Source organism: Sceloporus undulatus, chromosome 1, assembly GCF_019175285.1.
Source record: "Sceloporus undulatus isolate JIND9_A2432 ecotype Alabama chromosome 1, SceUnd_v1.1, whole genome shotgun sequence".
Lineage (NCBI taxonomy): Eukaryota > Metazoa > Chordata > Lepidosauria > Squamata > Phrynosomatidae > Sceloporus > Sceloporus undulatus.
Genome location: NC_056522.1, coordinates 150,039,556 through 150,064,551, shown reverse-complemented (window position 1 = coordinate 150,064,551; position 24,996 = coordinate 150,039,556). Strand labels below are relative to the sequence as shown.

The following is a 24,996-nucleotide window of genomic DNA, read 5'->3' as shown; positions in this document are numbered from 1 at the left end:
GTCCCCCTATAATCAAATATAAGTGTGGTATCGCTGCCTTTGACACACAGGTGCTCAAAGCAGCTGTCAAAAAGTCAGGGGAAATGCTGTAGCAAATATGAAATGGTTTAGAAGCAGGCAGATAGAAGGCAAGTAAGTTTTTTAAAAATACAACACATAACTAGCAAAGAGGTAACTGCGGGGTGAGTTAAAGACAAAAACTCACTTTAGACAACAAAAGGTATATGATGACTCTGCAAAGAAGATAGTGTGGAAGTAACCTTTTGTCACAGACCTACACATTCAGTGTATTGCACAGAAGCCAATACTTGTTTATCCTTTGGGACATGGCGGGTATGGATTGTGTTCCTGCACAAATCGAGTACCCTTTGTGTGCAGGCTGAAGGCATGGCCAAGCGAGTGGAGTTTGGTGTCACCTTTGTCCTTCCATTTGGTGTCACCTTTGTCCTTCCAGCTGTGCAGGACTGGTGTCTGTTTCACATGTGCATGTATTTCCCTGTTCTTCAGAAACTCTGTCCTCTATTGCAGGAAAAGGGGAACTGATCCTCCAGATGTTGTAGATTGTAGCTCCTATCAGCCTCATGGAATGCTGGGAGCTAAAGTCCATCAACACCGGAATGGCCACATATTAATTATCTGTATTATATCTAGAATTCAGTTAAATGTTGTGCATTCTGAGGTTCACTTCCAAGCAAGTTGCACAAATGGAATAATAATAATAATAATAATAATAATAATAATAATAATAATAATTTATATCTCCCGGGTCTCCCTGTGGATAATGTCACTGCAACAGTAATTGTCAGGCACGTTGATTCTATGAGTGTATATTCCAATGTAAGTCCAACTGAATTCTATGGAACATAATCTCATTATGTGAATAGTACTGCATGCAGCTTTATGTAGCAATCCGCTTCATGCTTATTCAGAAATAAGCCCTTCCGTGGATGAGGGACCAGCTAAGAATGCCAAGTGTTGCATACTAAATTTCAAAGGAAAGACAATAGCAAACTACTACTGAATATTCCTTTCTAAGAAAGCTATGAAAAGTAACGGGTGTCACTATTAGCTGAAAAGCAACTTAAAGGTGTGTGTGTATGTGCGCACGTGCATGCACACACACACATAGGGACTCATACACAAATTCATTGCGAGTTTACTACTAAGTAAGTGGCAATAGACTGAACCTTAATTACTTCCATTGATCTGCCCTTTATTTAATGAATCTTCAGATATGCTATGTATTCTTTCTAATGAGCAGATTTCTTTGTTATATAAATCTAATATGGTGTCATCGTGACGTTTCAAGTTAGACAGAGTTGGGGCACGATTCGTATCTAAGGCTTCAATATTGAAGTTGCAAACACATTTTTAAAAAGGTTCCTTGAAAATACATGTTTGTAATTAGCTTAGAAGTGACAGAATACTCATATGGGAGGGAGGATAAAAACGACATAGAAAACAGGCATAAAGGGGATAAAGCTTGTTTCTCTAGCCAGTGCTGGAGAAACAAGGTGGGAACTACACCACATAGCAAAGGAATTGGCCATTTCTCTCTGTGGTGACTTCAGCCTTGTTGTAATTAATCAAAACTGACACCAAAGACTCATTCTTGCCCAAGATCAAACACATCCCTGTGAGTGAGATCTATTTGGCAGACATAGCCACAAGGTGAAGAATAACGGATAATCCATCCCAAGGAGCAAACTGTTGTCAAGTGGCAAGAAACGTAGACTTCTGGTTACCTTGAAAGCCAAAATCTAATAATCACTGTAATAAGTTCTGATGGTTGGTGCTAGGATCCCATCTGTCTCTGTTGGCATAGCCAGTGGTAGGGGATTGTGGAAACTGTAATAGTACTCTTTGGGAGGATGTGTCTGAGAGCCGTCTGTGCTGTGACACCCCAGTTGTGGACAGCCTTCTCGCCTAGGAGGCCCAGTTGGTGCCTAGGCTGGCATTTCCCCAGGGTCAAGTTAAAACATGGATTTCTATTAAAAACTGTGAGGTGTAATCATTTTGTTCAAGTTGGTATAGGTTTTAACTGTTTGCATTTATTTTAATGCTTAAATTATTTAATGTTTAATTGTTCTCAATTGGTTTTATTTGTGTGCTGCCTTGTGAGCCTATGGGCCCATATAGACAGGCCAAAATAAAGCTGCTTCGGGTCACTTTGGAGGTATGTTGTTTAAATGACACATGCATCTTAAGAGGCCAGAAGCTGTGCCAAAGCTGTTCTCCAGTCCTTAGGACTGGAGCGTGGCTTTGGCGTGGCTTCCGGACTCTTAGGACACATGCATCATTTAAACAGCATACCTCCAAAGTGACCCGAAGCAGCTTTATTTTGGCCTGTCTGTATGGGACCTATGATACAGGGAAGGGTCAGCATGGCGTAGTGGTTTGAGTGTTGGACTATGACTCTGGAGACCAGAGTTCGATTCCCAGCTTGGCCATGAAACCCATTGTGTGACTTTGGGCAAGTCACATGCTTTCAGCTTCAGGGGAAAGCAAATCTTGCCAGGAAAACCCCAGGATAGGTTTGCTTGAAATGACTTGAAGGCACACAACAACAACAAATATAATATACATTATAAAATAGTCCAAAAGACCTGAAGAGTCAACTGCTCCCCATGTTGAGGTCCTATCACCCAATATAGGGGTGAGCTAAAAGATATTGGGATAGCTTGGACTAGATTTACAGGGATTTCTGACTTCTTAGCATGAATACAAACCCTGCCATCCCCACCCCTCTAAAATATTTGAGTAACTAGAAATAGATTTTATGTGTGGAAGAGCTATGAACTCTGCTAGTTGGAAGAAATTACTTGGCTCAACTTTTTTAATTCTAGAAGTCTGAGTTTTGCCACAGGTTCAGGTTAGTAGATTGTGGGGGTTTAGTAAAAGACAAAAGCAAACACCCCCAAATAGATATTATAACCCTGGCTCAATCTCATCTAGTGCACCGATCTAATGGTTCTTTGCTAATCCAGATCGGGGTTCCTTTTTATGTATGCTTTTCTTTATGCTAAAATTTTTATTTCTCAGGGCTCTGTTGAGATTTGTACTTTCTACCAATAATTGTAGCGCTTAGTAATGAAGCTCTGTGTGTAGCACTGAATCCTGTGTAAGCTTCTGTAAATAAGAGGTATTTATCATATGTGGGTACACTTTGCCACATGCATTGATCTTGTTGCATATTTTGGACTTGTGGCCATCTCTTTAAGCATCAAGACAGTCCTCACTTGGCTTAAAAGTGTTGAACAGGCTGAATTATTCACGTGCAAAACTTTTTCTGAGAGTACTTAGAGCTACAATCAGAACAGAATTTTAAATACTTGCTCAGCTCCACTGATAATTCATAAACCCCATTCATTTGGAAGGCCAATGAATAACGGGACCAGTTGCTGCAAACTAACTCCCTTCTTGTAATTTGCAGCCAAGAGGCAACCGGAAGCATGGAGCATCATTTATCATCACTAGAGCAATTACAGGTAAATATGCATGGCTTGTGCTGATGGATTGCTTAGTGGATCTTGTGTGGCTGAAATGAATGGGGTGTGAATTCATTGGATTTGTTTATACAGTTTGTTATCTGTTATCATGTACCTATTGTTCTAGGGGCCAAGTGCAACATGCGTTGCATAATAATTGTTGGGTAATGCATCTTTCTTCATGCTCTTTAATTTGTTTTCTCTCTTTTTCTGACAAGATCGTATCAATTTCCTTTATATAGGTGTTCTGTTTGTTGTTGGATGTTCTTCAGATCTCTTAACAATTTTCTGCAAACTTGTACAGTGTATCATATAAGAATAGACAATTTTGATATATTAAGTCACCATAGCTATATGTATTATAGGTAGACATCGGGATTTATAACTGATATTTCCAGCCTAGTGGCACCTCCGCTTAGATACATGTAATGACTTATCACAACAGACCAATGTGGCATTCTGTGACAGCTCTGGTGGAGGAGACAAATCCATCTGTTTCTGTTCTCTCTGAGCCATTCTTTTTGTCCCGAGTCTGGTCCTAATATAGGCTGCATCCACATGCAGAAATAATCCAGGTGGATACCACTTTAACTGCCATGGCTCAGTGCTAGGGAATTCTGGAAACTGTCATTTTGTGAGACATTTAGCCCCCTCTGTCAGGAGCTCTGGTGCCTCAAGAATTCACAGAATTCCATAGCACTGAGCTATGGCAGTTAAAGTGTGTCAAACTGGATTATTTTTGTGGTGTGGATGCAGCCTTAGTGTGTGTGTGGGGTTAATTCATTGGTCTTCTGGTATCTATGGGAACTAGAGGCTCTGAAAATCTCCAGGAATAACATTTGGGGCCTTCTGGTGGCCTGCCCTTTCATTGTATGGTGAGGATATTTGGAATTTGAGATACGACCAACAGTTGTAGATCATGGCTATTCCTCTGTCTTAATGTGACTCTGACCTTCATGAGTGGAGTAGCCACACACAGAGTTGAAGACTGTTCTTAAAGTGGTATGCCAAACATTGGGACTTCTGCCCATTGGCCTAATCTGGTCATAGTGGATCCAGCCCGCAGAGGTTCTGGTGTTGTCCTCTTCCTCTCTGGGCCTTGTGCCTTGTAAGGAAAGAGGATTTCCCTCTGTTTCTTTGATGGGTGGGAAAAAAAGAATTCTTCATCTCTGATTCCTGTGCTTTCTTCTGATAAGGACTAATCATAAGGTTCCTGGCTTAGATCAGGGGAAGAAAAAGGGAAGATTCACAACCCTCCCCTTTCCCCCAAGCAGAAGAAAGAAGGGGCTCAATGTTGGCTACTCATAGCTGGAGAATGTAGTAACTGGGTCAGAGCAAATCCTCCTCCTTCTTCTATTTCTTCCCATTACAAAATTAATAACTAAGGTAAACTGAAGCTAACAAGCATGAGGTTCCATTTCAAGATTTGTTGGTGTGTTCACATCTTTTTCTGTAGAATACATCCAGAGAAGAGAGGTACCAATTGTCCACAGAAAAGTAGCCTCTTCTGGCCATACTTTCCCAAATTTGAAAAAGAGTCTTTGTCTCTAAATATTTTCTTGTTTTATAGGCCCTGCCTTATTTTTGCTTCATTATTTATGGTACAGGTAAGTCACTTTTTTAAACATAACCGAATCCTGTCTTAGGTTGGTTTAAAAGACCACATTTACAAAGGATTGTTTTAGCCAGCTGGTCACCATAATAGCATTCAGTTGCTATAGTGGACTTCTGTTCTGAAGTTTTAATCTTTGAAAATAGCTTGTGTTAAATAAAAAGAACAGAAATTGATATTTTTGTACATGTTCGCTTACTGAATTGGTGTCAGTTTATAATTTTCTTTATGTAACTATTTATTTTTTTAAAATACAGTAACTATTGGGGAATGTGGATCTGATCTGAAACATTATAAAAGGTTAAAACATCTGCCTTTCTATAGATATTTTCACTGTTACAGTCATTTAGAGCCAGGTTTTCCTTAAAACAAAATAAAGCTAAAGCCATATCAACTCTTCAAAGGCTGAATGACAAGGTAAAACATTAGGTTGAGTCTCCCTTATCCAAAGTGCTTGGGACCAGAGGTGTTTCTAATTTTGGATTTTTTTTTTTTTTGGATTTTGGACTATTTGCATATACAGTACATAATGAGATATGTTGGAGATGGGACTCAAATCTAAACATGAAATTCATTTATGTTTCATATACTCTTTCCATACATACCCTGAATTTTGTAATTTTATACAACATTTTTAATAATTTTGGGCATAAGCCAAAGTATGTGTACATTTAAAAAATTGAACTTGTGGCATTATGTCAGTGCCCAAAAAGTTTCTGATTTTGCAGCATTTCAGATTTTAAACAGTATAAAAGTGATGCCATTTATTCCCTGTTTGAGCAGTACTATTGCAAGACAGGTGCAATGTGGCCACATTTTTGGATGAGTGTAATTGTAAATATTGCTTCCTACCCCTGAATCCTACAACCTGGCCCTCATCTGGCATCTTCTAACATAAGGTTTTGTACTTATTCAAAAATTCAACTGTATGAGCTTTTTAACACTCCAACATAAGCCTGTTTGTACTTTTAGTCCTGCAAAATCTTCTCTCCCTGTTGGACTCATCCGCCTGGTCAATAAACAGATCAACTGGCATTTAGTGCTTGCAAGGTAAGTGGCAACTTCCCCCCCCCTCTTTTTGAATGTGAGTCTCACTTCCCATCAGTTAAGCATGAAGAAACCTGCAGCTTTGTATTTGTATTAGCATCTTTGTATGAGTGATCTGTTTCAATTTTGCAGTATATATAATTTTAATAATCAGCCTCATTTTTGTATTTCTGGAAATGCGAGTATAGATGAGTTTCAGAATATGTGATTCAAAAAGAATGGTGCAAAAGTAAAGCTATTCTTATTCGGATTTGCACCTTTCTTTTCTAATCACCTTGCATACAGCTCAGCAAGGGAGCAAGAGGATTTCTCCCAAACAATAATTTATATTTTGAATTGGAAGTGCAGTAGTTGGAAACAGATCAGTCATTCAAGTGGAGAATGAATAACATGACTTATGGTGGGAATGTCCTCCAAGGAAATGTTTGGCAATAGGAATTGGTTTAGAGGTTTCTGTCTGTAAACCTCTGTATGAATGGAGGCGGCAGAGGCTTTTATTTCCCTCGGGTTTTGAATTCAAAATCTATAACAACAGCTAGTATTGACAGGAGTATTGGGAAGAGAAATCCAGCTGACTTGTCAAAAGCTATTTTATGAAAGCATTCAAACCATATACATGAGACCATTCTCTGCGAGTTTCCTTTCTTGTTGAGTAATAGTCTAGCACCCGAAGGAACTTGGTGTGTTGTATTCATTGCCATTTTAAAGACAAATGATGGGATACTAAGAATGAGCTTAGTGACTTGATGCTTGTTGAATGTCTCATCTGAAGTGAGCTAGGCTGAGAAAAAGCACTGTCTTCCTTACCTTGCAAGTTGTACAAAGGACAATAATTGTAAAAATGAACTTCTACCAATGAGCCTTAAAGTATGCCTTTTTTCAGTTTCCAGTTTTATCTCATTGGCCAAAAGCAATGTCACGCTAGCTCCCAACCATTAATGTGATGAGACTTCCTTTCACTTTTCAGCAGTACTTGCCCCAAACCCAGTTCTGGACAGTTTTCCAGCTAGAAGTACACCTATCTGGAGCAGGTTTTGGAGAAATTGGGGTGCTGCAGCAGGAGGGAGCCTCTTCTGGTTCTTCTGTGGGAAACAGTTCTATTAGCAGAGCAGTTTTATTGTATTCTGGGCCCTCGCTCTAGAGCAGGGATTCCCAAACTTTGTTCCTCTAAGTGTTTTGGACTTCAGCTCCCAGAAGCCCCAGCCAGCTTGACCAACTGTCAGGAATTCTGGGAGCTGAAGTCCCAAAACATCTGGAGGACCAAAGTTTGGGAATCCCTGCTCTAGAGAAAAGGCAGCAAAACATGGCTTTTCTGTGAGTTATGTTGCAATTACAAATGCAATACAAATGTTTAAGTGCTATAATATTTCAAATAAATAAATAAATAAATAAATATCTGTAAATAAATAAATAAATAAAAGTTACAAGCTGATGAAAAGGAGATGCTCTTCTGCCAGGGTACTCTTTATCTTAAGGGCAATGTTTTGAGTATTGGACTAAGACCCTCCGAAACTCCCTACCACGAGAGGCTAGGCCCCCCTCCCTATCGTTCTTTTGGCGGCAGTTCCATTTTTAACTTATGGTGCATCTACATTGCAGAAATAATGTAGTTTGACACCATTTTTACTGCCATGGCTCCATCCTAAAAAATCCTGGGATTTGTAGTTTTGTGAGGCTTTGGCAAACAAGGCTAAAGACCTTGTAAATCTACAAATCCCAGGATTCCATAGGATGGTGCTTCCACACTCAAAGTGTCATAAGACTGCATTACTTCTGCAGTGTAGATGCACCTATTGTATGTTTTTAATGATTTTATATGTTTAACTTGTTATGTTAATGTGTTGTTTTTAATTGTGCTTTTAAAATTGTACAGTTTTTTTAAAAAAATTGTAAGCTGCCCTGAGTCCAATTTAGATGAAAAGTGACATATAAAATAAATAAATGAATAAATAAATAATTATGACATCGGGAGATCGGGTTTCAAATCCCTATTCAGCCATGGATGACCTTAGGCAAGTCACACTCTCTCATCCTCAGAGGAAGTCAGTGTCAAATGTCCTCTGAATAAATCTTGCCAAGAAATCCCTAGCATAGGGTCACCATAAATTTATGATATAACAACAAACCTTTAATCTCTGTCCTCATGCATTCTGATAATATAATTGGCCTTGCATATGCATGGATTCGGCATCCATGGATTCAACCTTCCACAGCTTGAAAATATTCTAAATAAATAAATAATCCAAAAAGAAAACTCTGATTTGCCATTTTATATAAGGGACACTATTTCACTATGCCATTGTATACAATGTGACTTGAGCATGCACTGATTTTGGTATCCATGAATGGTGGCGGTCCTGGAACCAAACCTCAGCAAATACCAAGGACCCACTGTACACTCTTTTTGACTAATGATAGTTAGTTCTGATATTAGTATATGATGATATGATTCATGGTTCCTTAGCTTAGATATGCTATCTCCTGTTAACTTTAGATTTAAGACTTTGACTACATAAAGTCTGTTATTGACTATTACTTGTGAAATGTTTATTCTCTTGGAATATATTAAAAAATATCCCATTCTTTTCTTCTTCAGCAATGGAAAACTATTAGCAGCTGTTCAGGACCAATGCATAGAGATAAGGTAAGGAAAACAGCACAGCAGTATTGGGCAGATCTGGTGCTTCTGCTTTTGTTCAGTAGGGCTTTGGAGATTTGTAGTCAAATAATCTAACCTAGGGATTCAGGTTTGGGAATTGCTGCTTAAACAGAGAATAAGCAACATTGTTATAATTAATGACAAACATGTATTACATGAAATATTATATATTAATTTCATTTGTTTCAGGTCTGCAAAAGATGAGTTTGGGTCTGTTATTGGAAAATGTCAAGGTATGTAACTTTTGATACCCAAATTTATAACAGCGTTAGATCAAAAATACAGCAATGTGTTCCTGACTCATTATAATGGTGTTCAGCGGGTGTTTTCTTGATACTGCTGTCTCTAGTGTAATGGCTATCTACCAGAAATGAGCTTGCTGTGTAGTGACACCATCCCATCTCTATTGGGACACTTCAGTTGGGAGATCTGCCTAGCACTCTTATTGGACACATTCAGATGCCAGACTAGATCCTTCTTCTTCCACCAGGCCTCTAATTTTGGATTTTTTTTCTTTCACTATGGCTGCATCTGCGCTGCAGAAATAATGGAGTTTGACACCACTTTAACTGCCACAGCTCAGTGCTATGGCATTCAGGGATTTGTAGTTTTGTGAGACATTTAGCTTTCTCTCAGAGAGCTCTGATGCCACAACAAACAACAAATCCAAGGATTCTATAGGAAGGAGCCATGGCAGTTAAAGTGCCTCAAACTGGATTATATCTGCAGTGTGGATGCATCCTATGTATGCTTTATTGCTCTCAGCATTCTAATATTTAATGTTTAAATTGGTAGTTTGCTGATGTAATTGTTCAAGTTCTGATCTGGGCTGCTGCAGTACAATCTACTAATGTTATCTCTTTGATTCCCCCCTCCCTTTTTGTTAAGTTTAAAAAGTATTTTAAAACTGTTTTAACTCAGTGCTTGGTATTAATAGGATAGCTTATTTACAGGTTTTAAAATTGCTTTTTAATAATATTTTAAATGTGGTTTGTCTTAATTCATGTTGAAGAGTGTCTTGGGTCCTGCACTTGGAGGAAAACAGGGTATTACTTAGATAAATAAATATTGTGAATTTTCAAAATATAATACCTTTAGAAGAAGGAAGTTGGGAGGTTTTGATATCCAAGTTATTACCAATGTTAGAGCAAAAAGTAGCAATATGTTGCTGTAGCTACCAAGAGATTCTACTGTCTCTGTATTGTGGAAGCAATTTTCTATAATCACTTCTCACTCTTGTCCCCACTAAGTTTACCTTTCAGCGGCATTCACCTGCTTGCTATTTAAAAATTGGAGTGCTTGGTTCTTGTTATCAGGCTTACTCCTAAGGCAATTCATGTGCAGGAAAGAGCTGGGCAAATGCAGGCTACTTATGTCCCCCCACCACCAGATTCTCTGTTGTGTAGCTCTCCTAGTTTCTCTTGTACCTCATTTTTACGAAAGGGCATGTGGGCCTATCTACAGTCACATGGGTTAATGTTTAAATCCCTCTCTCATCCTGTGTTGTTGTAAGTCCAAGTGATTTTTTCAAAATTGGAATTTACTTCTGGTCAAAATGGCTTTAGAAAGAAAAGAAAAAGCCCTATTTGGGCATAATCACATTGGGGTTATATGGGGAGAGGAAAAGTTGGAACAATTACCCTATGGCTCCTAGCAAGTGCAAGCGGCCTTCTTCAAATTGTTTTTTTTTTAGCTTGGAGGGGGAACATGTGGTGATCCTAGGTGGTGGTGAGTGTGTTTAGCTACTAGACTTGGGAAAGTTGCCCACCTTTGGTTTAGAGATCAACAATGCTATGTCTGCACTAGAAAAAAAATGTTGCCATAGCTATGAATAAATGCTTTTTATTTAGCTTTTTAAGAGATAGTAACACTGACCACATGTAACTTAAGCTCTAGTTTCATTAAGAAAAGAAAAATCTTTTGCTTACCCCTGCAGTCCCAAAGGATCCCAACCCACAGTGGAGACGTGTGGCATGGAGCCACGATTGCACTTTGCTTGCCTACGGTGAAAGCACAGGAACTGTGAGAGTATTTGATTTGGTCGGCAGTGAACTCTTGGTCATTTCACCGGTACTTACTTTTCTTTTCAAGATGTTACATGTTCAGTTTGCATGCAGATAGAAGCTTCTTGACTGTTAGTGTGTAAATATTCAGTATTATGATTGAGAGTTTACTTTGTGAACACTTTATTGCTCATTTTGTTGAATACTTATTTTACATGTTTATTGGTACATTTGCATTCACTGTTTGCGTGATTTAATCAAAGCACATTAATTCTGTTTATGCCAACAAAGCCATTGATGCTTTGCTCTAAAATTGCTGCTCTTGTACTTATCACTTCAAAACTAGCTGCTCCAGATAATAATAATTTAGTACCTGAACTGGTATGTTTACATTACAAGGAAGATTTTTCCCCCCTTTGGTCACAAGTTTTATATACTGTATTGGTTTAATCAGTATATTTTACTGAATCATGAATACGCTAATGAGGTTTTCTAATAGACAGTGCATCACACAGTTGTCCCTCCTTGAAAATTTAGAAGAGGACAATTTCTAAAAGAACCTCTGTAAGTCTTAGCTTGCTGTATGTCACATAATTAGTACATCATCGAAGAAATATCTGTGTAGTGATTGTATGCAGAAATGTTGAGTGAGACATATCTGCCTTGTATAAAAATTGTAGTTTGTCTTCATCTGCTCCTCAACCCTCCAAACTGCCTGCCAAGCATCCTAGATTGAATTTTCAGCCCATTGCCATCAAGAGGTCTGCCATACCACATTCTCTTCCTACTTCTTAAGGTCATTCCTCTTTGAAGGGATCTGTTTCACCTGGAATTATACATGATCTTTCCTCTTTAAGCTCTAGAGAGCTTACAGAGATAGATTCCCACTCTCTTTCTTATGCATTGGCCCCTGAATGGTCCAGCGCAAAGGGTGGGGGATGGTTGGATACAGAACAGGAGGAGGAAGTTTCTAGTGAAAGATTCTTCAAGTGTGAGGACATTATTTCTCTCTCAACCAAGTTGATAGCAGCCTTGGGTCTACATAAACCTACCAGGAGCACTAGTGTTAAGCCACAGGATGCTACTTATTGAGATCTAAACAGCAAGGGACCTGCTAAGTTTCCTCAGTTTATTGAAGGCTGGTCCTGCTTTTTAATTTTTTTCCCATTTTGGTATAGGGTACCACGTTTCCAGGCGATTTGACATATGCTATTGCAGGGCTCGTCTTTCTGGAGTACAAAGCAAGTGCCCAGTGGTCAGCTGAACTGCTAGTCATCAACTATCGTGGTGAACTAAAAAGCTACCTTGTCAGGTAAACCTCGTGTAATATAGTGTTCCTAACAGTATTTCATTGGGAATCCTGCTTTGGTAAAATAAATAATGATTTCTTTTTTGATCTAGTGTTGGAACAAACCAGAGCTTCCAAGAGAGCCATAGTTTCAGCTTTAGCAGCTATTATATTCATGGAATCACCTCAGTAGTTTATCATCCAGCACACAGGTAAGCTTGTTTAGTTGAAATTTTTTTTAATAATTATTAAGTATGCAATTTGGTTTTCTTTAAAAAATAAAACATAATAAGACAAAATGAGGAAAGTAAGGATCAGATTATTGCAATACAGTGCACCGGTGTCATATGTGGGTGTCTCTTATGCAACTTTCAGCTTATGCGACGGAAGTAAAAACAGCGCGGTGCACCACACGACATGCCTGAGCCCCATTGTTTTCAATGGGGCCCGAGCATATTTGCCTTACACGGGATGATGGTGGTCTGGAACGGATCCCCCACATAAGGCAAGGGTGCACTCTATAATTTTGTGGATTTATTTGCATTATTTCTCAGAAATGACATGATAGCCATCTTTAAATATCAGAAGGGGCGTCATGTACAAGATGAAGCAAGCTTGTTTTCTGCTGCTCCAGAGACTAGTACAGTGGATTCAAACGACTAGAAAAGAGATTCCACCTAAACATTAGGAGGAATGTTTTTTACTGTAAGAACTGTTCTACAGCCTCATGGGGAGGAAAGACTCTTTTTTTTTGGAGGTCTTTAAACAGAGGCTGGGTGGGCTTCTTTCAGGAGTGCTATAGGTGCAAAACACTGCAGAAACAATCCTGTTTGAAACTGCTTTAACTGCCCTGGCTCAATGCTAGGGAATTCTGGGAACTGCTTTTTGTGAGACATTTAGCTTTCTCTGTCAGAGAGCTCTGGTGCCACAATAAACTACAATTCCCAGGATTCCCTAGCACTGAGCCAGGGCAGTCAAAGCGGTCTCCATGATAGATGCAATATCACACTTATTGCTGGATGAATCCTTAGCCCTTGTAATTTTCCTGAAGCAAAGAGAAAAGCTGTCCCAGTGTGTGTGCGTGTTGGTCTTTAATGTTTTTGCAAATATATTGATGATATTCATTTTCTTTAATGTGCTTCTTTTCAGTTTGCAACAGATTTATTTCTAAGCCAGCTTGCTTGTGGATTTTGGAGTTTTGCCCATTGCTCAAACAGTACTGCTAGACGTTGATAACCAAAGCTTTCTAGTATCCTAATATGTCAGGCTAAGATAGTGGATATAAAAGGCAGAGTAATACAGTAAATACTTTTGAAACTATACTGCTAGAGACTGGATGCATATGTTTTATTTCAATGTTGTTCTTCATTTTAGTTCTTGGTTTTGCACTCTGATGAAAATATGCCTTTCATGTCCAATTCTTTCATAATAAGTCTGCTTTTCCCATAGATTTCCTTGGAGGCTGATACCAGATGTACAAATTAATCATTTTTCTTAGAGAATATGGATTATTTCATCCTGCAGAACTGATATTGTTGAATTACTCTGTGCCATAGGAAGGGGATTGCAGTAGTTTTTACAGCCTCCGCCAAGGACATCTGCCTTCTCATTGAAATAGAACAGGGAACATTGCTGTACTGTAGTTCTGTGAATGAATGAAGCTTGCATTTGCTTGTAGTATTCTGTGTTTTCCCAAGGAAAGGAAGGAAAGACTAGATTCTAGGGTTTGATCACACTGTGACCTTTTACCAAGCAATGAAACCCCTCCTAAGGGTACACATTGCGTTGAGTTCTGTAGGACAAAGTTTAAAGTTCTTCTATTTGACCTATAAATTAAAGCTTTCATGGTAAAACTTATCCCTTGTCAAAACACTGGAGTCATGCGGAGAGGGGGACATGTTCAGTCTCCATACAATGTCACATGGTGAGTCCCCCGTACCTTCTGTCAGACATAAGGAGGAGCCCTGGTGATGCAGTGGTTAAATGCCTGAACTGTAGCCACTCATTCACAAACCATTAGGTTGCAAGTTCAATATCAGCAAAAGGGCTCAAGCTCAACTCAGGCCTCCATCCATTTGAGGTTGCTAAAATGAGTACCCAGATTGTCGGTGGCAGTTAGCTTACAGTTGTAAACCACTTAGGGAGTGCTTAAGTGCACTGATAAGCAGTATAGAAATGTACTTGCTATTGCTATTGCTATTAAAAAAGCAGTAACATTTCATTCATATGTCAAAAAGGCAAAGTTAGATGGATTATTATCCTTAACTAACAGTGACTGGCTTCACTGACATTGATTCCATTGATTGTGATTGCAGCACATATCCTTGTTTATATTTCACAGAGAAGGGTGATTTTCACCACAGGTATCCAAGAAACGTATGGGTCTTCTCTCGACATACCTGAGGAAATGAGGAATATTTTATCATTAAAAATAAGGAACTTAACATACGCTGAAGTTGATATACTAGTACATTTGTCATGGGCTAATATTTTAAAAAAATCATGTTGTAAAAATATTAATTTCATCATTCCCTATTTATTCTTGTGAGCACAGATTTACTGAAAAGGAGGGCAGCCAAGGTGAGAATTAAGATTTAATGGAGACTTACTGTGCTGGTGGACAATATGAGAGATGTGAGGACTGGATTTAAGAAATCAGTTATTTGCTCTTCAAAGCAGTTGGTGGGGAATCTGGAATATAATGAAATGCACTACTTGGTGTTACGGGAGGAGCTTTATGGAAACCTTTTGCTTGGTTCACTGCTTTAGGAGTTGACGTGTGTGTATGTGTATGTGCCTTCAAGTTGCATATGGATTTATGACAATTCCAAGAATTTCACAGGGTTTTCTTATGCTAAGACTACTCAGAGGTTTTGCCAATTCCTTGCCCTAAAATATAGCCCACATTTAGACGGGATCTGGTGCCTTTAGGGTATTTTGGCCATGGGATCAAATTACAATGGCTGAAACCATCCTGAAGCTGCTTTTATACTTCCTTTTAAAACTAGATCATATAAAGGTCAGCCACATATTTTTAAGAAAAGCACTCTTTTTTTTTGCAAACATATTCCAGTTTATAATAGGTTCTGCAGTATTATGTAGTATGCTATTAACACGTGTGCACACCTTAATCACAGTGTCACTGGTACAGTGTTCCATTTTAGCCACTTGATGAGAAAGTTACATGGCTGTCATCAGAATGACAACTTTTTCTTAATACAGCTATATCTGCAGGCACATCTTTGGTTGGTCATACTTGACATGCAGATGATTAAACACTTTGAAAAGAATGGCTAGGGGAGGATAAATGATTAGAAATAAGTTGTTCCTTGACTTGAATAGATTGCTTTGTCTCTGACCAAAGAGTGGAAAATCAGTTTCAGAAAGGCAAAGGGTTTTCTTTTGTAGATATTAATCAATTAAAATTGTGGAGACTGTTTTAGATGTAATATCCAAGCGTGGTTAGATACTACGAGAATGAGCCAGCAGTAAACCATCCTTCTCCTCTTACACATTAAGAGCAATTAAATCCCAGTTCTTGTTTTTTTTCTTCTTTTGGGTCTCTCTCTCTCTCTCTCTCTCTCTCTCTCATGTGGCTTTTTAAAGCAAAACTATCTTTGACTACTGTATTCTTTTTTATTGTATTTCTTTATTATATAATTCATATCACATACACAACATATATCATTTGACTATTCTAAGTTATCAGACTGTAGCTTGCAGTTGTCCTTTGAGCTCTGGACTGCAATTCAGGACTTGATCCGGGCTTCTCAGTATTAAAGAATTGGGTCTTTCACATGTTTTGATCCCAGTACAAAAATGAAAAAGGATTTTGTTCTTGGCAGTTCCACTTTTTCTTCTCTGTAAGAAGATGGTAGGCAAAATGACAGCTTTTTACACTGTTCGTATACATTTTCCTTCCTATTATTCCTCCATTTATGTAATCATCATGTTTGCTACTGCTAGCATAGGGCCAGCGTTTTCTGTTTCTTATTTATAGTACACATTTCTGATGAGGTTTAACAAAATAATGAATTGATTAATGTGCCTCTTACTTAATATATTGCAAGTAGCCTGCATTCCTTTCCTCAAGGTGCCTCTTTTTCTGTATATAATATTTCATTCAACACTCCCAGCATTATACTAAGAGACATATATGCATCTCTCTAAAATGCATATCATATTTCTAACATATTTTATATTTTAATGGGAATAAATACAGTATTAAAGCCATATTTAAGCTCTGTTTTGTTCATATACCTGTGTCAACCTTCTCCCAGAACCTGGCCCAATATTGCTCTGGGAGAAACCACACAAATGAGCAGTGCTGATTTTTGAGCTCATGTACTGTCTCCTGATTTTCTATCTTTTTTCACACATGACCTGAAAGGGAAGCTTCTTATCTTTCCCCCTCACATGCAAAAGAGAGATGAAAGGGAGAAGGGGCAGGTATACTGGACCTTTGGTTTGTTTTGTCTAGCAACAAATACAGTCCCAGCACAATTTGTTCTCATCACAATGAACCTGGATTTATTGTTACGTCTGAATTGAGATGCAAATATATTGTTACCTCTGTCCTTCAAATCTAATTTTATGGCTCTGCCAAACTAATACATATAGATTTCATTGTCATTTCCCCCTTGTATTTAATACGTTCGGCTCTGTTATTTTGAATAATATTTGGATGAAAATAGTTTCATGTACATTTTTGAAAGAAGGAGCCTTATGAATTTTAATGGTTGCTGAAAGGTACACAGCGGCTTAAATAACTTTGCTGGGGTGGGAACTGTGCTGTCTGCCAATTGTCAGACTGCGACTCTCAGCAGCCTTAGCCAGCATAGTCAGTGGTGGAGAAGGCTGAGAGCTGTATTTCATAGACATCTAGAACAAACGTCTTAGCCAGCATAGCCAATGGTGGAGAAGGCTGAGGGCTGTATTTCATACATACCAAGAGCAAAGGTTTTAGCCAGCATAGTCAATGGTGAAGAATGCTGAGGTATTTCATACGCAAATAGAGTGCCACACAATTCCTACCCTTGGAGTATGGCCCTTTCTGCCACCACTTTCATAACTGCAAATTCATTGCCACATCTCTCCCCCCTCTTTCCATTTGTCCCCCTCTTTTAAATGACAAAACCAAAAACAATAACCTTGAAAATAATCCCCTGATATCTGATCTCTCATGAAACAGCTATTAACATATTCCAGCAATGGTGCTGGAGACATCTTGAATTGGGTTGCTTCCTCCTCATCAATCCCATAGGCAGGAAATAGACTTTGAGGGAATATCTGCCGTGGGAGCATTCCCCCCCCCCTTTTCTGGTTCCTGTCTCTACTCCATGTAGGCATCTCTGAGATCTCTCTTCGACTTCATTCTAAATCTACCTTTCTGTTGCTAACTTTCTTTCCAAAACAAAATGAAAAACCACCTTGCTACTCCTTTGCATTCTGTGCTTTCCTATTTTCTGTTTCTGTTGGGGCTAATCAGGAACCAGAATAGAATGCAGAGAAGGGACACACTAGAAAACCCAGGCATGTTGCGGAAGGAAAACCCGACTGCTATCACCTCTAGGACTGGGAAGATCAGATACCATGGCTAATTTCCTTATCATGAATTCTTGTTGTTCTGGAGTTCTGAGACAATAGGTTGGATGGAAATTGTATTGTAAAATTAAAATTTTATTGTTCCCAAATATGGTATGCAAATATGACCTGGTTCAGTCTGAATGTATTTCAGTTTTAAAAGCTGATATGCATGCGGCTTGTGCCTTTGTCTGAAGGCCATCTGTTTCTAAATTAACTCAAGAAATCTCCAGTTAACCATAAATTCATTTTATATAAGACTGACCAAAGATGGTTTCCAGGATCAGAATAAGTCGAGATCTTAGATTAGAGCCTGGAGTTGTTCTAAGATCCTAGCTTTCATGAAACTGCAAGACTTGGCACGTATTTCAGCTTATTAAGCTTCTAATATTATATTAGCTCCAGGCCAGATGAACAGTGTGCATCTTATTTATATTATGCTTATTTTTTTAGTAGCTTAGTAAGGAAAAAAACACTTTGAATAACCTTTCTAGTATAAGCCTTATTGCTTTTTGCACATAAAGCTAAAAATAACAACAAATAGTTGCATTGCTCTGGATAACTTTTTCTCCCTATTGGGTAAAATGTGTTGTAGCATTCTAGGCACATTTAACTCAAAATATCTGGATTGTTGATAGCTTCAGGCTACCTGTCAGCTTCTTTTTTTATTATTGAAGCTCTTGACTTATAGATGTTAATAATATATAAGTGAGTCTAGACTCCATCCATGGCTTTTAGTGAAGCTTTGAGGTTCTTTTAATTTCTCTATGTCTCATCATCTTAATATAGCTTCATCAGCTGTGTCCTGTATTTTTTCTGCTCTGTGAAGTGTTCAGAATTCAAGTGTATGCTGCAATGATACATACTGTATGTCTTCTTTAGTTTGGTGAAAATTATTTTTGTCTAACTTGTTACGGCAGGTTTATTCTTGCTGTCATCCAGTTTCACCTATCTTGAGAGAACATGTTTACATTATAAATGAGTCTGGGGTATACACCACCGTTCTGAGCTTCTGTAATGTTTTTAAACCTGGGCTTCTTCTCAAACATCCTCTATCCACCTGAGCTCTCCAACCTAGAAAAGAATAGGAAGATAGCATCTCAGATTCCCTTCTGAAGCCACCAAACCTGAGGTGAATGATGGAGTTTCTTGCCTGAAGAAATGTCTTTTTAGCCAATATAGCTTTTGTCATCTCCAAGCTACTTCCATCATAATATTTCAGATCACAGGGGTGGGGAACACATGGTAAAGCTCAGTTTGAAGGGTTTTTTTTATCATGAAAAACCTTTGATGAGACATTCCAAAATGAAACAAGAGTTAGTGCCAGAAGATGAAACTCAGTGAGGTACTGGGGTACAGCAGAGGACATCTATGGGTAGTGCTGTGGCTAATGACACATCAGGAATCAAGCCAAAAACATGTTCAGCTGTTGATGTGCTCAGAGGCCAAAGCAATATCAAAAGCTGCACAACACATACGGTATTATAGGAAAATGGAATATGAGCAGCAAGAATCAGGGGAACCTAGACATAGTAAAATAAGAAATGGTACATATAAATATTGCAGTACTTGTGGTGAGTGAAATTAAGTAGACAGGAATGGGATATTTTGAGTCAGACAACTGCATAGAGGCTAAACAGACCAGGCAAAAGTGTTGGCATCAGGGTGGAGTGAGGGTGTGGTGGCTGCACGCCACACGCCCCGATTCCGCCCCCCAGCCAGATGGTGGGCAGCATTGCAGTGTTCAGGTGGTGCAGCAACTACATGCCACATGCCAAAAGGAGCACCAAAAAGTGAGGCCGCAGTGACCAGGGCGCCCCTTTTTCAGGTCAAAAAGAGCACAGTTTTGCTGCTTCTTTTTGGCTCAAAAAATGCTGGATTAGGGCTGCAGTTGGCAGTTACTTCAGCTCTGATTTGGCGGTCAAAGGGGTGGCGTGACACTACCCCTTTAGGGCCATCTGTTTAGGCCTATAGTGTTTTACTCAGGAAATGAAAATCTAATAAGAAATGGGATGGCATTTATAGTGAGGAGAGATATAGAAAAGCAGTCAAAGGACATAATGCAAAGTCTGACTGAATCATGACATTGGTCCAAGTCTGTGCTCAAATATAGAGGCAGAAGAAGAAGAAATTGAAATATTCTATGTTGCAGTCCAGGAGGAAATTGATCACACACCAGTCCAGTACTTCTTGTTAATCATAGAGGATAGGAATGCAGAAATGGAAACAGAGCAGAATTATACACAGTGGCATAGTAAAATGGTGCCCATTGTATAAAATGGCAAAATCTTGGTTTGCTTTTAGGAATTTACATATATTTTAAAATATTTTCAAACTGTGGATGGTTGAATCCATGGATAAGGGATCTGTGGATATGGAGGGCTCATTGGAATATCATTTAGAAATATATTAATTGTTAAAAAACATGATAAAAAGTTATTTGTAAGAGTTCTGTATATGGGTGTGTGTGTGTGTGTATGTGTGTGTATGTATATATTGCCACATTTATTATTGTCACATGAACCAATACGGATCTTAAGTTTCTCTTCAATATTAGCACGAGTTCTTACAGCTTATCCTGAGAAAGTGTTTGGGGTCCCAGACTGCTTGCCTAGGGTTTGAAGCTGGTTGGCCTTCAGTCAAATTATTCTGCAATACTCTTTGGGGCAATGTTTCCATAGGGGAAGTTCATCATAGCAAAAGTTACAGACATTTTTGGCATCTGAAATAGTACCAAATATTTTAGTCTTTAAAATGCCACAAGGCTGTTTGCTATAGTTCTGGTGAGATTAAAGTGTGGTCCATGCATCCTTTTAAAAAGTGTGCAGGGACTTTGTCCCTTTCTCTCAGTATACTCCTGCACCGTATGGCCATACCTCATGGTTTGAGAAGTGGGATGAGTGATAGATAGTCCAAAAGGAAAGCATTTGTAAGGGTGATGATTTGGCATGGCAGTATTTTGTGTCAGGAGTTTCTCTGCCAACATTATTACAATTGGCAGTATATTGACTGACTGTTGGATTTTCTCCTTTATTGGCATGATCACAGTTGACCATTAACAGTCTGTCTTTTCAAGTAACACAGAAGCAATTTGCTGCAGTTCCACAGAGCTGCCAGGGATCATTCTTAAGTAGAAAAAGGGGGACTGCTTCTTCCAAAGGTTTAAATAGAAAAGCTTTTGAAAACTGTGGTCCTCAAATTGTTTCCAAATGATCCAGTGAGTACTCTTGCTGGGAATGTGGGAGGCGTGTTTTCATCTCATTTTATCTGCAGTCTCCTCCTATGCCTCCCATATTGTTCTGGAGGCTCCTCCAAACTTACCAGAAGAGATTTTCAGGATGGAAAGCACAGGGGCATATAGGACAAAAGGATAATTGCTTCCTTTTCACTGGTTTTCTGTGAAATTTTCACAGAATTTCATCCTGTGTCTGAAATTATAACTGAAAACATCATGGGATGCAAGTAAATATAAATAAATTCTAGATTGTTGCTCAGTTACAATGTGCTGTACATTGTAAGAAACATTAGATTAAGCATATATGGTGGGCCCTTCCCATAAGTGGAGGTTTGCTTCCACCCTCCCATGGATGGATACAAACGCGGACAGTCACAACCTATGTTATCAAATGAGAGGTGACATGTGCATGTCTGTGTCTGCGCATCCTCATGCAGATGCCACAATTGAATTATATGGGGCATGGCAATCCGTGGGTGATTGAATCTGTGGGTTGCTAGTCTGCTGATACAGTGGGCCCACTGTAAAGGTAAGAAATGAGTCTTCAGATTACACTGTAGCCATTTTTCTTTATTACTTTCACTACCATTTTTCATTTAGAGACTTTTTCTTTCTTTTTTACTATTAACATTATCCTATTGTTTTGCCATCCTGTTATGACTGTTACTTTGTATTACTGATGAAATATGAATGAGTGTGGGAATAGGTTATTACCAGCTATATAATGCTTTTCTCTCTCTCTCTCCCCCCCCCCCCCAATCATGGTATACATAATGCATATATAAGCTTTAATTTTGGTACATGTGCTGGTCCTTGGTCTGTGCATCTTTGCAACTCCACCTGATGGTACCCATATATGAGATTACTTTCCTTTAAGATTTCTTAAAACAGATTACTAGTTCATCATCTGGTTTAATTAGTTTTCGATAGATTTCTTTACAATTCATTCTTTTTGTGATCCCTCAGAATATTTCAGAGAAATGTAAATATTTCTCCCTGCACAAAAAGAAAAATCCCCACCAAATCCTTTAACTTAGGTAACCTGAAGTCCTCTATTTCACAACTTCCTAATTCTTCACCATTGGCTATGATAGCTGGGGTTTACGGGAGTATAAAGTATGTGTATAAATTCCAAAAGCTTGTGAGAGTGAGAGTTTACTTTCACCTTAGTTTCTACCATTTTGTATTTTCAAATGTTTAAGTAATTTTGATGGACAGAAATCTTCAAACCAAACCAAACCAAATGGTAATAGATTTTATGTGACACCTTAATACTGAAATCCGATAAAGATTTACTCGGAAGTCAATGAGATTTGCTTCCATGTAAGTGTCCATAGACTGCAACCTTGCATCTCAAGATTGGCTTGCTACCCTTTATTGCTCTTTATCATCCAGTAAACAGAACACTCTGAAGAAATGACTGTTGTAAAGTGACTTCTGTATTGTTATAGTATTTTGCTGAAGAATTTGGTTTGTGTTTATGTGGTAACTTGACTTGTTAAAGCAAAACTTGATGCTGTGCGTTTGTTGGATTCAAAGGGTTGGGAGTTGCTGGTTAATGTTGTTCTTCAGTCATTATAGCTGCATACTCCACAGATCTATAGCTACATACTCCTCAAATCCTTCCTATATAGTTTAAACACTAGATGGCGATATGTTGCCAACTGGGAAAAAAAAGATGAATAATGCAGAATTTTCTGTCATGGTCTTGCCTGGGTAAAAAAACAATGCCGTACTTCCGTACCACACATCCTTTTTAATTGAAGATGAGTTCTGTGAAAACTAACAAACATCATAACAGGCAATTACTTTGAATAGCAGACTGCTAGGATTGCAGCCTTTGATACTTAAACATAAAAAATAAAATAAAACTTCATTATTTCTTCCCTTTTCTCTGAATAACTGTTTGAAATAGGAAATGTGAAATTGTGAAGCCCAAATGATTGAACTCTTAAGTGTGATATAAATAATTCAGTAGTCATCAAATTGCCACTGATGGGGAAGTGTTGTGATGGTTTTAAAATGACAACTGTTCATCGTTACAAAGCAGATTGTGAGAACTGGAGACAATCAAAGTCAAACTTGTGTTATCCTTTTGGGACAGACTTTTGATTGTAGGTGGATGTGAAACAGATGATGATGGTGGCGGCCCATCTAAAGCAAGTAGCTGTGGTTTATCAGCGTGGAGGGTTCTTTCAGGATCACCCTATTACAAGCAAGTTACAAGTTATGAAGACGATATTGGGACTGTAAGTATCAATTGAGTATATTTAGATATTTTATAGGATAATTTAAGTGTGAACATCTGTTCTAAAAAAGCAGTTCTATGCTGTAGAGTTGATGTTTATTTCCTTTGTCCAAAGAATTGTGTCCATTGTATTCCATATGTTTCTGCTGGAAGGCTATAACTGGCAATTATTTCTACATATCCAATTGAATACTAAAAAGGTTGCGATTGTTAACACATTCTACCTGTCCATCTTATATGTCTTTACTTCCTCTGTTCTTGCTGTTTATAAACATGAAGGCAGATCTTCTAGATGTCACACACACACACACACACACACACACACACACTGGTTGTGCAATTGGCAGATGCACAGTCTGTGTGAATGACATGTGAACAGTCTGTCTTTACATGTACGAGAAGGGTGCTGTGACATTTGACCACCAGTATTGTCAACCCACCTACAGTTTTGAGGCACCTTTTAACATTTTTGTTTTTCCTGAAAAATCATATTAAAATTTTGCATGAGAATCTAGGATCTTCAGGGGACTTGTAAAGGACTTGATGGTAGAGTGGTTTCACATCATCCATGAGTTGCATATAGCCCATGGGCTGCACATTACATGCTCCTCCCTTAGGGCAAGAGAAGCTAATTGGTTAGTGAAAATGACAATCTTCTTCATAGGTGTGTGTGCAGTCTGGAGAGAGATCATCCGGAGACATGGGGCGCAGTGTTATCAGTACGCTGATGACACCTAAATATGCTTCTCTGTGTCTCCTACTGATGCAGTGACTAGGGATGGCATCTCTCCTCTAAATGCCTGCTTGGAGTCGGCAATGGGCTGGATGAGGGAAAACAAAATCAGCTTGAATCCAGAGAAAACGGAAGTATTAGTGATAGGCTCGCCCGGTCCGGGTGGTGAAATTTGTCCATCTGTCCTGAATGGGGTCACACTCCCCCTGAAGGACTCAGTTCTCAGTCTGGGGGTGCTTTTGGACTTGTCGTTCCAGCTGACTTCTCAGGTGGATGCGACGGTCAGAAGCACCTGTTACCAGCTTTGGCTGATACACCAGCTGCGACCCTACCTAGGCCGGGAGGACCTTGAAACAGTGGTACATGCTCTGGTAACCTCTCGGTTGGGTTTCTGTAATGCGCTCTACATGGGGCAACCCTTGTACCAAACCCAGAAACTTCAGCTAGTGCAGAATATGGCAGCTAGGTTGGTCACTGGATGTTCCAGGGCTGGCCATATAACACCAATTCTGCATGATCTCCATTGGCTGCCTGTTCACTTCCTGGAACAATACAAGGTGTTGGTTATAACCGATAAAGCCCTAAATGGCTTGGGCCCAGGGTACTTGGAGGACCGCCTCTCCCCATATAGTCCGCCCCGCATACTCAGGTCGTCTGGGAAGAATCTGTTGAGGATCCCGATAACGAGATATGTATCAACCTCACAGAGGGCCTTTTCCATCTCGGCCCCTGGGATCTGGAACACCCTTCCTGAGGAACTCCGCTCCGTCACCTCCCTGGATCTCTTTAAAAAGAGACTTAAGACCTTCCTGTTTCGGCAAGCCTTCCCCGATGCTCCTTGATGATATATGACTCCCCCCTGTATGTACAGCATTATTGAGCACATTTAGCTGGCCTGGATTTGATGTATGGTTTTAATCTGTATTTTGAAATGTTTTTATTGAAGTTTTATTTATGTATTGCAATTTTTATCCTGTATTTTGTATTTGATATTGCAATTTTTACCTGTACACCGCTATGATCAACACGGAATAGCGGTTTATAAATAAAACTTATTATTATTATTATTATTATTATTATTATTTGACATAGATATGGAA

At 38.9% G+C, this 24,996-nt stretch overlaps 1 protein-coding gene across 1 annotated transcript in view; it reads left to right on the top strand.

Annotated features, from left to right (window-relative positions):
• The window catches only part of NBAS (NBAS subunit of NRZ tethering complex), a 254,362-nt gene that overhangs the window by 2,844 nt on the left and 226,522 nt on the right, over window positions 1-24,996 (top strand). Inside the window, 9 exon segments of the mRNA XM_042464384.1 lie at window positions 3,434-3,488; window positions 5,059-5,095; window positions 6,073-6,150; window positions 8,744-8,791; window positions 8,996-9,039; window positions 10,743-10,876; window positions 11,988-12,121; window positions 12,211-12,309; window positions 23,020-23,164. Of these exon segments, the coding sequence (XP_042320318.1) occupies window positions 3,434-3,488; window positions 5,059-5,095; window positions 6,073-6,150; window positions 8,744-8,791; window positions 8,996-9,039; window positions 10,743-10,876; window positions 11,988-12,121; window positions 12,211-12,309; window positions 23,020-23,164 (774 nt within the window).